A 15,041-nucleotide genomic window follows, 5' to 3' on the forward strand; every position below is an offset into this window, starting at 1 on the left:
TATAAAGAATTTATGAGCTATTATGATGGTTGTATTGAACGAAGGCTAGTATTCCTTCACACATGTAGATACAATCTAAATACAATTAATGTATAATTTGGGAAGTAACTCTTAGCACCGAGCGGATATGGACAATGAGGAAAAGGCCCTTCTGCTAATGCAATAGGTTGGGTCATCCTAGTGATACTTATGAGATGGAAGCCCCTCCGCTAATGCAATAGGTCGGGTTTCCAGAAGCAATCTCTCTATCCTAAAACTATGTGCCAACATAGGACTTAACTAGTGGATCCACCTTATAGCTATATAGTTTGTTCTACCTTAGGCAAGTAGAATGCCTTCTTTCGGTGTGGGGTCATATGACACCGAATTCCATGTAGCTCACATGGTCTATGTTGGTTATAGGTTACTCTTCCCTATGCAATTAAGATAATGAATAAGATAAGGACTAAACTATGAGTTTCTTGGTATGACTTAGTATAAGTAGGGGTATGGGACCTTACTTGTACATGGCACAAGTGGACTTATTAGGAGGCTCATGGGATAGTTCGTTTATGATATGATGAAATATGAAAGTATGCATGTATTATTATTGGATAGTGATATGCATGACTCTCCTTATGTTCAAATGATGTACATTTTTAGTTCTTCACTTATGACTTATGTTTATGATAAAGTCTATTGATGATATGCATGACCAAGGTAGCTTTCAAAGGGTACTTAGTGTGGTTGGTATTATGGGATGCCAACTACACATTGCACAAGTATTCTTTAAAGGTTGCTAAGGTGATGGGTTGTTATGTTATGGCTATAATTGTGTCTTTTGGCTTATAATTGACATTGTTGATATATGTTGGTCTCCAAACTTCATACATGCATGTTTTTCCTAAAATGTCCCTTTTAAAGCATATTTAAAGGTTTTATGCATATTTCCTTACTTAGTACATTTTTATGTGCTAACCCCCTTTTCCCTTTACTATGAGTGTAGGTTCGGGTCGTTGATACTTCTTCCACTTTCTTGAAGAGAAGCTTGGATTGACTATTCCCCGGCTTGGTGAGTCCTCAAGTTCGAGGACAAGATGTTTTGATTCTAGTTTCCTCTATAATCTAGACTATGTTGTATTTTCCTATTATGGAGACTTTATTGATATAAAGGGCTAAGTCCCTATTTGTACTCTATGTTTTAGATGGTGATTGAGACAAGTCTAGTTCCTATTTCCTTATGTTGAAAGAAGTTGACTTTCTTGAGAACAGTTTTAATTTTCCGCTTATTTATATTTACCTATGCAATGAATGATTACTACGAGGCTTGTGTAAGACCCCTTCGGGGTCAAATACGCCGTGTCATGCCTAGGGACTAATCTTGGGTCGTGCCACTTTCAGAGTGGGGAATGGCCTGAAGATCAGTTTCTGGAATGAGATCTGGTTAGGTGATGTTAGAACAGAAACTTGAAAATGTTCAGAGATCTATAGACGAATTAGTCATGCATCTTCCAAGTTGTCAGGAATCTGTTGATTTGAGGACTCCAAAAAAAGAAAAAGGTGTTTCCTTTTAATTTGAGTAACACCAGTAACATGCCAAATATAATTCGATCACCGTGTTCTCCTATGTCTCCTTCATCCTGCAACATCGATTGAGAACAGAGTACCAGAATGCAATAATGTTGGATCTGCTGGTAATTCATTCTGTAGCCAAAAAAGCACTCCAATTAGAAGAATGGACAGTAACTGTATCTCATCGAGGGAGGGTACTCCTGGATCAAGGCAGTCAAACTCTGTTAACATGAAGAAGATGTTTAAAAAAGCAGCTGAAGAGAACATTCGGAGTATAAAGCTTATGTTACTGAGCTGAAAGGAAGGGTAGCTAAGTTACAGTACCAGAAGCAGCTGCTTGTTTGCCAGGTGCTGGAGTTGGAAGCAAATGAAGCTGCAAGTGATGAGGTTGATATAACCGAACAATCTCCGTTGTCATGGCACTTGGTGTTTGAGGACCAAAGGCAGCAAATTATAATGTTGTGGCATTTGTGTCACGTGTACTCAATTTTACATGTTATTTAAAGGGGATCCATCAGATCAGATATACATGGAAGTTGAGCTTAGGAGGTTGACATGGTTAGACCAACACTTAGCAGGCTAGTCCTGCTCTTTTGGGTGATGACCCTGCTGGCTATGTCTCATCAAGTATTAAGGCTCTGAAGCAGGAGAGGGAATATCGGGTGAGCTCCAAGCTAAATGCAGAAGAAAGGGAAATGATGTACATGAAATTCATGGGACATTCCACCAGAAGGAAAACAGAGGAGACGGCTACAGCTTGTGAATAAACTCTGGTCAGATCCTCTTAACATGCAAAATGAACGTGAAAGTGCTGAAGTAGTCGCGGAGCTTGTTGGATTCTGCGAAACAGGAGAACATGTTTCCCTGTCTGACAAAAAAACATGGCTAGGTTGGAATATGATATCAAACTTATTACACTTGTAGTTTCAAATAGCAAGTCAATGTAGATTTTGGCATCCTGCACAGTTTCATGCTAATGCATCCAGCATTTTTGCTTCTAGTAAAAAAAAAATTAAATGAGGGTGTTTTGGAGGGGAAGTATATATATTGATGTTTTCAAGTCAGAAACTCAAACACCCAAATATTTCCCCAAAACCCACTTCTCTCAAATTGGAAGAAAAAGAAGAAGAGAAGTGTGAAGGAATAGAGAATTTGAGTGTAAAAGAAGATAAAGAGTGGCATCAATTAGCAACAAGTTATTTGTTAGAGCAAATTAGGAATGAAGAAGCTAGAAGAGATGAAGCAATTGAGAAATGGAAGCAACTTTATTTTGCTATCAAGATGATGACCTTATTCATAGGACAAATCAAGGTACGTTTAAATTTCATTAGATAGTCACTCAACAAACAATTGTTATGTCAGAAAGTCGGTTTTTTTGTCCTTATAATGTGTTTGATTTGCTTGACTAGGAAGAGGACTATGTTGGAAAACAAAACAAATGGAATTATTAGAGGAGATGCATAGAGAGTTGAAAGAAAAAGAGGAAAAAATTGCACTTCCAAAAGAGCAAATAGCTTCAAAGGAACAACAAGAACTCAAGAGAGAAAGGGAAGTTGACATTTTAAGGCAAAGTTTGAAAATCATGAGCTATAATATGAAAGCAGCAAACTTTTCTAAGAATCTTTCAAAAAGCTTGCATATGTAAATGGTAGTACTAGTTTTTTTCTACTCAATGTTCAATATCTGTATTGGAGCGCGATTCAACATAAAGTGAAATTAGAACTCCTTATCAAGATATTCACTATACTCATAGTTTAAATCTCGAGACCTCTGATTAAAGGAAAAATGATTTTATCTATTAGTCAAAGATCTAGGTAGTAATGATAGTCTTGGTTAGTAAAATATAGAACTAGTGGAAGTCCTTATGTTTCTTTCATGCCATTTCTTTGTAGTCTGTAAAAAAAAATTCCTATTTTTAGTTCAAGGCAATTATTTTAAAACAATTACTTGTTTTCATTATTCTATCATTTTTTTAATTTTGTAACAATTAACAAAAATAACCAAACAATGTACAATTGCATAAATAAAAATCATACATATATACAATAAACGTAGCCATTTTTTTTTGGTGTTATTGTTATTTACAACCTTTGGAAATAAAATATCAACATTGGTGAATTTTGATAATTTCCAATTTAGCCAATTGATATGTTCTTCTCTTCTGTCAGCTGTGGCCTTGGAACAGTTCTATAGTTTGATCTCACATTCTAGAAAAAGAATTGGAAAGCATAAAAAAAGTAAGTACATATCATGTTGCATATGTATGTTACTCGGACTCTTCAAAAATGTTGCAGCACACATGTCGGATTCTCAAAAGTGCACTACTTTTGGCGGATCTGACATGCACTTGTCGACATTTTTGAAGAGTTCGAGCAACATAGTTCAGAATGGTAAGATGTGAATGGAAAATGCAAGTACCTCTAACAGAGTGATGTAATAGAAGTCTTCCATGTGCTGCATAAGTGCACTGCCATCTCTGATTGCTAGAAATATGTTAATCTCTGTGTTCAGTATTTTCTCAATAAGTTCTTTTTCACCTTTCATCTGCACAAAACGTTACGATAAGTAATCGTGAGCTTCTCAAGAGTTATTTACCTTTAAATAAAAAGGAAATAATTTCCATATAGCAAAATTAACTCAGAATAAGCTCCCCTCCCCCAATTGTTGCTCGGACCTCCCAAAAATGTTGCCAAACCTGTGTCGGATCCTCCAAAAATGCATAGCTTTTGAAGGATCCGACACAAGGCTCCGAGCAACATAGCTTCCTGCTGACTCGAAACTTAATCTAATGGAGTGAATTGATAAGCTTATTGTGACGTCCCGCCACTTTGCCAGTCAAATTCCGCATCCGGATAGGGGCGGAAGATTCTAGAGTTGAGGAGAGGCTTGTGGAGAACTCTAGAATCCTTTAGATTTCTCAAGAAGGCTACGGAAGGTCCTAGATAATGTAGAATTCTCTAGAAAGGGACCAATGTGTAAATATCTTAGGGACTTGTAAAGTAATTTTAATTTACACTTTAGTCCTTAGATGCATGGTAGTATAAATAGAGGTGTCATTCATTTGCAAGGCATCACTCAAGTTGTAAGCAATCTTCCAAAGCAATACAAAAAGCCTTCTTCCAAAGCTCTCTTGTTCTTTCTAAGTCTTTCCTTTCATTCTCTTAGCAATCTTAATCTTAAAGGCTTGCTTGAGATTGCAAGATCTTGAAAGAGTAGTGAGTAAGTTGTCAAGCGCCACACGGAGCTTTAGCAAAAACTCTAAGTCCGTGACATTATGCTCAAGGACACCCTCCATTAGGCTAAGTATTGAACGAAACGAATAAACAGAAGTCTCAAGTGATCAAATGTATGGTAAGTAGCAGTACAATTTTAACAGTTCAAGATCTTAATAGAACATATCATTAATGGATGAAATGGAACACAAAACGGAAAAAGAAGGAAATAAAGACACGGGAGAACAAAGGTGGAGAAACATACAAATTCACTGACAATAACATCAGGGGTGGCCTCTCCGATAACATCACCTTGGTAACCATCTTCCAAGAGTTCCATATTATCCTGAAATGTAATGTCCCAATACATATTTAGTTAAGTAACAAGCTCCTTTCAAGGATAAAAGGAATGATGTCAAATATGATCATACTTTCTTTCCGACTTTTTCCAGGGAGGGATAGTAGGTTTCCATACACAATAAGTAAAAAATGACATAGACCTTCTCGATACTTTCTACCTTAACAAAGAAGAAAATCTCAAAAAGTTATTTCGAGCAATTGAGTAAATAATTCTATAGAACATATAACAAAGGTCAATTGTTTTGAACCTTCTACAATTTCCATCAGATTAAGCTAACCATCCGACACATTTTTCCACTTTAAGCTCCAACAGTAAAACAAAACTTCCTTACCAGTGTCAAAATTCTACCAATCCAACGTTGTATAGTGTAAAAAGTTTGAAAATGAAATCTACTCACCATTGTGTTTTTCGGATCTCCAGCTGCCAAAAAAACGGGTTGAGCAACATGGCAGTAGCCCATCAAGCGAGGAACTGTGGGTATTATATCTCTGTGATTTACAACCCGCCAGCTGTCTTTAACTTTCTAACATATAAGAAGCAACTAAGTTATATAGAATCGCTCAATATTTAACAAAATTAAACTCTCAGTACGATTCCAAAGCAGGCGAAAGTGATTTTGTAAGGTCACTTTTCTTAAAGAGCTACAACAATGTGTTACAGCAGTTCACCATGTTACATTAGAAGAACAGGCAAGATATTCTCATGAACTATCGGCAAACAATGTGACAAGGCATCTGATTATGGCTCAAACTTGCTAAAAGTTGGTCTGACATGTTGGACAACGCACCAATGCATATTCAATAGCATGTTTTGAAACCCCAAGAGTTTCACACTTCAAATATTACAAGCCACCTCCATAAGAGAGACCGAGAGTCGAGAGAGAACATCAAAAATCATTTTCATCCATTGTTACTGAGGAGGGATAATTAGGCAAGGGCGCAAATCTGAGTATGTGAACCAGCTTGTGTATATTTCTTAGTGTGTCAATTTTTCCTTTCTTTTCTTGATTCTTCTTTTTTGTTTTTCCTTCATTAACTTGTTTCAGAAGTAAAGACCGCTTTAATTTATAACTGCAAAAGATTGTCATAAAGAATGGCGAGACCATAATGGCAATATAGAATATAGTTAGTCTCAACATAAGCACTTCACTTCTGCAGAGAGTAAACAATACCTCATTATAAACTTCAGAGAACTTTTTGTTTCCAACTCTTGGAGATCCAAAGTTGTACATGGTCACACGTATAGCTCCATGCCTAACACAACCAACAAGAAAGATAAGACAGTCACATGTGTAGTGTTAGCATGATAGATATAGAGGCCTTGGTTTTTCTCCACAAGTACTTCTAGAACAAGGGCAGCCCGACAATTTGGATTTAACAAATGCAGACATGTTCTTTTTGCGGGAACTCCTTAATTTGCAAGATGTTCTATTATTATGGAACAAGCAGCAAGCAACTTAGCAATCACAATTTACTAAGGGTCCTACAAGTCCAATTTGGTTAAAAAAGATGAAACCATCAAGAGAAGATTTCAAAGTGGTGACATGGAACAATTGAAGGTATGTGCAGCAGCTTGGTAGCACATTAATTTTGGGTACAAAAGGTCACACATTCAAATACTGTCATCCCTACGGCCCTACCTATTACTGCACCTTACAGTAGTAACAAGGGTCAATTGAGATACCTTCTGATCAATGGAATGATGGGAATACTGATCAGAATAGATATAAGACTGGAATACAGGTCCATGGTTAGGTTTATTTACGTAACTAGCATCGAAACTACATTTGTGATAGGGTTCTACCAACAACTCTACAACTTCTGCTCTTAAAACAACAACAAAAAACATACCCATTCCACAGGTGGGGTTTAAGGAGGGTGGAGTGTATGCAGACCTTACCCTACCTACCTCGTAGAGATAGAGAGGTTATTTCCCATAGACCCTATGCTCAAGTAAGGCATTTCAAAGCAGTTGGTAAAGGGAATACGGAACTAAAAGCAGTAAGAACAATGAAACAATGTGATATGGAACTTAAAAGAAGATCCAATTTTGAGGAATTCTATGCAAGTCTCCAAGAATTAATGATATATCATAACAACGTAATAACAAAACACTATAGAAGTATAGAACAAATATTGTGGCTGAGAAAGAAAACTGGGTGACGTTGGATCATTTGAACTTCTCTAAAAAGCCTCCTGACTCTGTGGTCAACTCAGTATCATCAAATTCTCAAAGAACACTACAAACATGTTAAATAGACAGCAGAAAACCAAACATGCATGCCCTATTGGCGAGATGTTGGTAAATGGTAAATTATATAGAATGGATGAGAAACAAGCTACAGATATAAGCAGAGAAAAGGAGGAGCTTACTTAGCTAGTTGACTTGATGATAGTTCAAGAGCGAGAAGAGTAGCCAATGCACCACCAAGACTATGGCCAGTCACGTAAACATGCCATTTGTTTGGTGTGTCAAGATCATCATCCCTGGAAAATACATTAAAATTGTAATAAGCGATGTGACGTCAATGTTTAGTGGTGAAGTAAGTACATCATAAACAGAGAAGAAAGCAGAAAGCGCGAAGAAGGCAAAGAATAAGATGTACAGCAGCAGCAACAAGATCCACACGAAAAGAAAGAAAAACAGAAGAAAAAAGACTAAGGCAGGTCTAGACATCTCAGTAAAGCAAAAGTGCATTACAAGTTTTAAGAGTTGGAGTGTAACACTAAGCTCATGACACGAATCCACTTAGTAAAGACTTGTAGAAATATTTGCCAAGACTTCTACTTGAACGTACGAAAGAGCCATTGGAAAGGAGAAACAATGTTGTACAGTTTTGTTTGACAGTCCACTTACCGGTAGCCAATTGCTTTTTTGATAAGCGAGATGAGCCTAATCCTAACTGAGTCATATGCACTTAGGAAACCACTGTGAACCTACAAAAATAACCTCTGATAATGATAATGAGAAGGATTATAAATATAAGTAGAATACATTCATAATTCAGGCACTTAGAGATAGAAAGTAAGAATTTCAGTTCCACCTGAACTTCTTGCTTGAAGTCCCCACCTATCCTTTCAGGATTCAACCTGCAGAGTAGGAGACAACTCAGGATACAAAATAAAATGGACAGTGGTTGCTTAACCATATAAAGTTTCTAGCCAACATCCAAATAATGAAGAAGCAAGAACATATAATTCAAATTTCTTGGCTATTTCTAAAAAAAAAGGCAGCTTGGTGCGCTATGTTTACGCTATGGGCGGGTCGGGGAAAGGGCCAGTACGCAGCCTTACACTGCATTTCTGCAAGAGGTTGTTTCCACAGCTCGAACCCGTGACTTCTTGGTCACATGGCAGCAACTTTATCAACTTTACCAGTTACGTCAAGGCTCCCCTTCTGCTAGGCTATTTCTTATTGTTTCTAATTCTGTTTGACGTTCAAACTTTTCTCAATAGTGTCAGTTAGAAAAAATTCCTGTAAAATTCTGGAAAACCTTAAGCTATGTTGGTATTTGCAGTCTACACTTAGTAATACAGGATGGAAGGTTGTCTTCCAATCGTATTACTCTAAGAAAATTTCTTTAAGCATTCATAATAGACAGTTGCATTTCAATAGAAGTGCACTTTCAGAGAACTTAGTGAAGGATGGAAATTATTTGTTTACTCTAACAGGAAAAACAACACAGTAGTAAAAAGAAACCAGAAGGGCAAAGTAGAGAAAAAGAAACTAAAGCCAGACTATTCATGTACAGATATAGATGTTACCCTGCAGGAACTAGCATCAAGTCCGTCACAAGATCTTTCCATTTAGTCTGGATCAAAGAAAAAAGGGTTATCCCCAAGTAAGCTAAATCAACAAGTTTTACAGATGTGTTTAACACCAGAACCTACTTGTTCTGTTCCCCTGAAAGCAACAACTAACCGTTTCCTTGATGAATCACGCCAGAGCGCTACCTGCAGCTCTTACAGAATCCAAAATCAGTAGGATAGCTTTCCTTGGATCAAATAAATCAGACATAAGAAATCTGATAGAAACTAAGAACTCACAGCCAGAAATATATGAACTTGCCTCTGTGTCGGTTGACTCGTTATCTAAGAAGCATAATTTGTCAAATTCAGATTTGATGAAAGTCGGATGTCCCAATGAAGTAGCTAGCAGTGCCCAAGCTTCCATGGCAGTCTCTGCTGTTGAGAAAAGAGACTTCATCTCCTCAGCTTTCTTCTCATCCAACACTATTCCATCTTTATTCATGGGATATCCAAGGATGTCATTTTCCAGTCCAGTTGAAGAATCTTCTTTAGCATCACCCTTTCCGAAAAGGCCTGCTCCTTTGTTGAATTGAGAAACTGTGGCATTTAGAACCATCAATGCTCCCAAAATGGAATCAGTTTGACGCAATAAGTCTTGTGTCACCTTCTTGATATCTGGAAGTGATGACTGAATGTTGTTAAGAATAGGTGGTTCAGTTGATGCACTACCATTAACATTTTCTTGTTTATCAGGAGTTGCAAGACCAGATTCAACATAACCTGCATCTGCATCTTTTCGTGATTGCAATCCAATCTTATTTAACAAGTCAAGATTATCCCACTTTATTTTCTCAGGAGCAGGGAGACCAAGTCTTTGAACAACATTTTGATTGACGGTATCAGCAAAATTCTTCCAGAAATGTTTATCTGATTGAGAGCTCTCAAAAATCTTAGTGCCAGGGGAATCATGGTCATCGGTTATGTCACTTCCATCACGATTAAACTCCACTTCACCATCAACTTTAGTGTCTTTCAATTTATTTGAGATTTCTGATTCTGGGGGCATGCTTGAGTCATCCAAGTTGGACGATTGCTGCGACTCTGGTAGTACATCTGATTCCACAACAGGACTGCTGCTGCTACTTGAATCATTATATGCATCATTAAGTAGCTTCATCTGTCCAAACGCAAACTGTACAAATTGGCGAGCTTGAACAGTCTCGGAACCCAGAATTGTCTTCAAAGCAGACTCAAAACCGTTTTTCTTTAGAAATTCTGTAATGATTGGGATGTTCCACCACTTCTTTTCTTCTTCAATTTTCTCAAAACTCTTGTACTTAATCTGTATCATGTTATTAGGACAATTAGTGAAATCTCGAATTGGATAAACAATGGTCAAATTGAGTACCATTTAAGAAGGATATTTCTGAAGTTAAGATTAGCATGCTATTCAGCTATAGAGTACATCAAAATAATGTGATGGATCCTCATAAAATGAAGATCTGAAATTCCATTAAATAAAAAAAGCTTTATTTCTTTGTCTCAACAAGTTCGAAAAACAAATTAACTCTTAACCAGAAAGCCATATTCAGATAGAAGTTCCAGTGATCCAGTCAGGAAGAACCAGAAGAAAATGAACCAACAAAACACCTGGTTGCTTCCTACACATAAACAAGGTCTTAGTGATCTTGAACCTTGAATATGCCTCCAGATTCGAATCAACTTACCTCTATCTCTATCTTCCCACCACCGCCCATTCCATCCAAATCAACCAGCAGTTCATGAGAATCTCCTAGAAAAGCACATGTTTGTTATTTTCACAAATTAAAACATCAATGGAATCTGTACATCAGCCTAATCCTTATGTCAGCTCTTACATCAGTTATGATAGTATTCAGAAGTGTATAACCATTGAAACTAATTTGGTTCCTTTAAGAAGTGTTCTTCCTTTGTCAATTTGTTTTATGAGCAATGAGACACCTTCAACGTAGCCATCAAAACACAACCAAAATGCATACTGAAGATGAACTCAGAACTTCTTCCCCCATTTTCATGGGATAAGTTGGAAAGGAAGCCAAACCTTATTTTACATGAATGATATTTTAGCCAACATGATAACTAGACAATAATTTGAAGCACAATTTCATGAGAGCCATTTCTTGAGCTCGTACCATCACAGAGGTGTTCCAAATTAACTGCTGCATTTCCCATGCGTTTATGTGGAGTCACCAGATTTGCATCCCAAGCTGCAAGCTGACAGTAGTAATGAATAATTCATCAGATCTGGAATTGAGAAATAAGACCACCTAAAAACCTGTCATGCCAGCATACTGCATCCGAAAGTCCTCTAATGAGCAGATAACGGTAAAAATAACGAAAAAATAAGTCGTTCCTCATTTTAAAGACTGTAGCTAAAAAGACAGAAGCAGACTGTTGTGGATATCTTAGACAACATAAACCAAGATGTGCAGTTCTGGGTCCCTAAGTTCTAGCCCGAGGCCAATAACCTTAAAAGACTGATTCTGTTTCTTCCAATTTGGTTAATACTATGGATCTCAGCAGGAAGTAGAAATACAAAACTAGTATTCAGCAGGAAAGACACTGTTGGATATGGGAAGATTGCCTACACATCCATAATTGTCTAGCAGTCACTCAGAAGACACGGTTAATTTAGCAGTGTTCATAGGAAGCATCCTTTAATGAAGCTTGGAATATCTACAAAGCTTAAAGCTTTTCAAGTTGCATATCTTACTAGAGCTGCTCATTTATCATTAGGAGATTTAGCGTACCACATACCGTGTATTAAACTTTCTAATGTGGAAGAGCTAAGTTACAGCAAATTGAAGTCATATTTCAAAAGCAAAATGTTACAGTTTCTGGAATGCTATCCTTTAATTAATAAACCATTAGAGAGAAAGGATGAACTCAAGTTATCAACCTGAAGATCATACAGAGGTGGCTGCTTAATATTTAAAGCAAACTCCTCATTCCATGTTGGCTCTTTCGTCCTGCAAACATTAATTCATGAAATTAACAATTTTTCCGTTATTGGATGATGTTTCAAGATTGAAATAGTGCATAATTTGAACAAAGAAAAGGATAGCTTTATTCTCCAACAGAAAATAGCAATTGTAGACCTTTTGCCTTCTCGATGACAAATTAAAAGGATTAAGAAGCACGGAACTTCAAAGAAGATATTGGTGGAATAATCACACTCAAGATAACAACAGAATATGAGTTACGGATGAAAATTAATTGAATTCTACTTAATCCAGTATAAGTTTTTGCTAAAAATTTGATACGTTGCTCAAACCGAAGAGAAGACTGAATTTAGCAACCATAATAGACTTTCTAGACTCTCTTATTAGTTACTTTATCATTCGGCTTATGCAAGCAATACTTGCACAGGAACATGTTGACTACATGCAAAGATCCTGATTCATTGTTAAGTAAACCTACAAGATCTAGAGAAGTTCCAACTGAAAAGAGTAAAAGGTTGCAGTATAACACATGACCAACTACCTACCCCCATTTCACCTTGCTTTTGACAACTTGACTATCTAGCTGTAACACCACATACGGATCACTCGTTCCCTGAAATTTGGTTAGAAAAGTAAGCAATTAAATCAAAACAGGAGTCAGCAAATTAAATAAATGCATAAGAAGCAATCATTTGAATAAGGAAAGTACAGTAAGGCACGTTTCAATTGAAATTTGATCATTTGCTAATATTAAATGGCAGAAACCTTACCCAAGGATCCATAGCAGGTAAATTGAGACCTTTCTTTAGCTTTACGAACAACTGGCCATCATAAATTTCACGCACAAATGACCTGGAAGATGGTTGTCAATTATGAGAGAGAATTATCAATCATGATCCACGCCAAATCCTACTACCTCCGAATGAAACAGGCATATCCAACTCATTTGCAGTTGCACATGCATGAATCTAGTTTTGGGCAAACTGACATATTGTCTAAGGTGATTTTGATTTAAAAGAAAAAGCAAAACAAACTAAGCTGAATGAGACAAAAACAATCAGATATGAGCATTCTTCATAGCCGTCACCAGTGGAACATACGTGTGCCCTTTACTTGATCCGACCAATTTAACAGACCTATAACTCAAGTTCCTATAGTTTAAGTTTTCTATTTCAGTAAAAAGAAAGCAACTACATACTCTGAAAGAAATATGGTTTTGCAATTAGCCGCATCCACCTCAAGCTTTCCGACATTGTCCTGATCAAGCAATATCAAACACTAATTGGATCAGACTTGGAAAATAATTCAACAGCTTAATTACTTTTTGCTTCATAAACATTTCAAGATTTGTAGAATATTTGCAAGCTTGATTTCCTTCTAAGCAAAAATTAGTTCAACGAAAATCCAGTTAGGCAAGTGATCATCACCTTATATATGTTTATGATGAAAATATTCCCTTCATTTACTATCATGAGTTTGTGGGGTATGACCTACTATAGCGAAATCACATTTATGTTCATTTCCTAAACTAGAATCGCAACAGAGTGATAAGATGCTAAAACAATAATACGAATGAAAACGAATTTTACTGAAACTCAAAGATCACAACTTTAAGGCAGCACAAAATCATACTTTACGAGTGTGTCCTCTATGACTTCTACAGCACCAAACTGAAAAGAACCCACAATGCAAGATACTTTGGCAAGCAATTTCTTTCCTCCAATCCACAGCTAATACACATCATCATGCTTATTTACAAAAAATGAATCAACAGTTGATCAATCAACTCCAACTCAACCCCAAACTAGTTGGAGTCCACTATAAGAATCCTCAATATCTATTCACTCTATTCGAGTCCATTTTCAATTTATTTATAATAAAAAAACAGACTACATACATATTAACATTCTTATTTACAAAAAAAAAAAGAGAAATTTTTAACCAATCAATCAATTACACCTCAATTACAAACTAGTTGGAGTTGGCTACTACAAGAATCCACAATATCCATACACTCTATTCAAGTCCATTTTCAATTTATTAATAAAGAAAGAAATAGAAAAAATGAACAACTACATACCTATCAACACTCTTATGTACAAAAAAGACTGAATTTTTTAGCCAATCAACTACACCTCAATACCAAACTAGTTGGAGTTGGCTACTACAAGAATCCTCAATATCCATACACTCTATTCAAGTCCATTTTCAATTTATTAATAAAGAAAGAAATAGAAAAATGAACATCTACATACCTATCAACACTCTTATTTACAAAAAAAAAAGATCGAATTTTTTAGCCAATCAACTACACCTCAATACCAAGCTAGTTGGAGTCGGCTATAAGAATCCTCAATATCTATTTGCTCTATTAGAATACAATGAACAACAACAACATGCACAGTGAAATCCTACAAGAGGAGTCTGGAGAGTGTAGAGTGTACGCAGACCTTACCACTAGCTCGTGGAGTTAGAGAATCTGTTTCCGAAAGACCTGCTCTATTAGAATCTATTTTCAATTAAGTTTCTTAATGTTTTAAAGTTTGATAATCAACCAACTGAGCGACTAAGATTCTCTGATTTTCGATTTACGAATAAAGAGAAAAACATAAAAATGAACATATAAAGATTGAGAAATTTACTGGAGGACTAGTATAAGCTTCAAAAGCAAAACCAGCAAGAATGACAGCCAAATTGATATCAAAAGGAGGCCTTTCATTAGTCTCCTTCTCCTTCTGAGCTGATGAAAGGGGTAAAATTTCACCACTAGCTTGACAACAACAAAAGAATGAATCTTTTGCACCAAATTTAGAATAACTAAACAACCCATTAACCTTTCTGGAGAAAAAAAGTTTTTTTGAGAAAGAAACTGAATTGGGGTTCTTGAAATGAAACAATCTTGGTGAAGAAGAGATGGGAAAATGGAGATGAGTTTGCAGAGTAGCCATGGGAGGAGAGTGAAGATGAAGTGGCAGTTGGGTGTAATTAAGTGGTGGATTTGAGGAGATTTTGGGAAAGAAAAAATTGTCCAGTGTTAACCAAAAGAATCTAAGAGAGGATTTTTTTATTATTTCTTTTTGGGAAACTATCCAGTTTCTTCTAGATATCTTATTATTCTCTCCGTCTCATTTTATATGAGTTAGTTTGACTTGACACGAAATTTAACAAAAAATAAAAAAAATTAAAA

General features: G+C 36.3%; 1 protein-coding gene and 2 pseudogenes across 1 annotated transcript; 2 read left to right on the top strand and 1 right to left on the bottom strand.

The window, feature by feature from the left end:
- The first annotated feature begins 989 nt into the window (after positions 1–989).
- On the top strand, positions 990–2,544 carry LOC125851229 (kinesin-like protein NACK2; annotated as a pseudogene).
- A 57-nt stretch (positions 2,545–2,601) lies between these two features.
- LOC125851273 (uncharacterized) lies at positions 2,602–3,336 on the top strand (annotated as a pseudogene).
- A 212-nt stretch (positions 3,337–3,548) lies between these two features.
- Positions 3,549–14,901, bottom strand: LOC125851228 (uncharacterized). The gene is made up of 18 exons (XM_049531000.1): positions 14,497–14,901; positions 13,053–13,111; positions 12,625–12,706; positions 12,400–12,467; positions 11,812–11,881; positions 11,045–11,126; positions 10,601–10,665; positions 9,193–10,215; positions 9,015–9,077; positions 8,889–8,935; positions 8,168–8,213; positions 7,981–8,060; positions 7,497–7,610; positions 6,296–6,377; positions 5,522–5,647; positions 5,029–5,109; positions 3,970–4,095; positions 3,549–3,758 (listed from the first exon to the last, which is right to left on the bottom strand). Exons 1-18 carry the CDS (start codon positions 14,800–14,802, stop codon positions 3,687–3,689), a joined length of 2,592 nt encoding a protein of 863 aa, XP_049386957.1. The 5' UTR covers positions 14,803–14,901; the 3' UTR covers positions 3,549–3,686.
- Positions 14,902–15,041: the final 140 nt, after the last annotated feature.

The sequence above is a fragment of the Solanum stenotomum genome, unplaced genomic scaffold (assembly GCF_019186545.1).
Source record: "Solanum stenotomum isolate F172 unplaced genomic scaffold, ASM1918654v1 scaffold23673, whole genome shotgun sequence".
NCBI classification, from domain to species: Eukaryota; Viridiplantae; Streptophyta; class Magnoliopsida; order Solanales; family Solanaceae; genus Solanum; species Solanum stenotomum.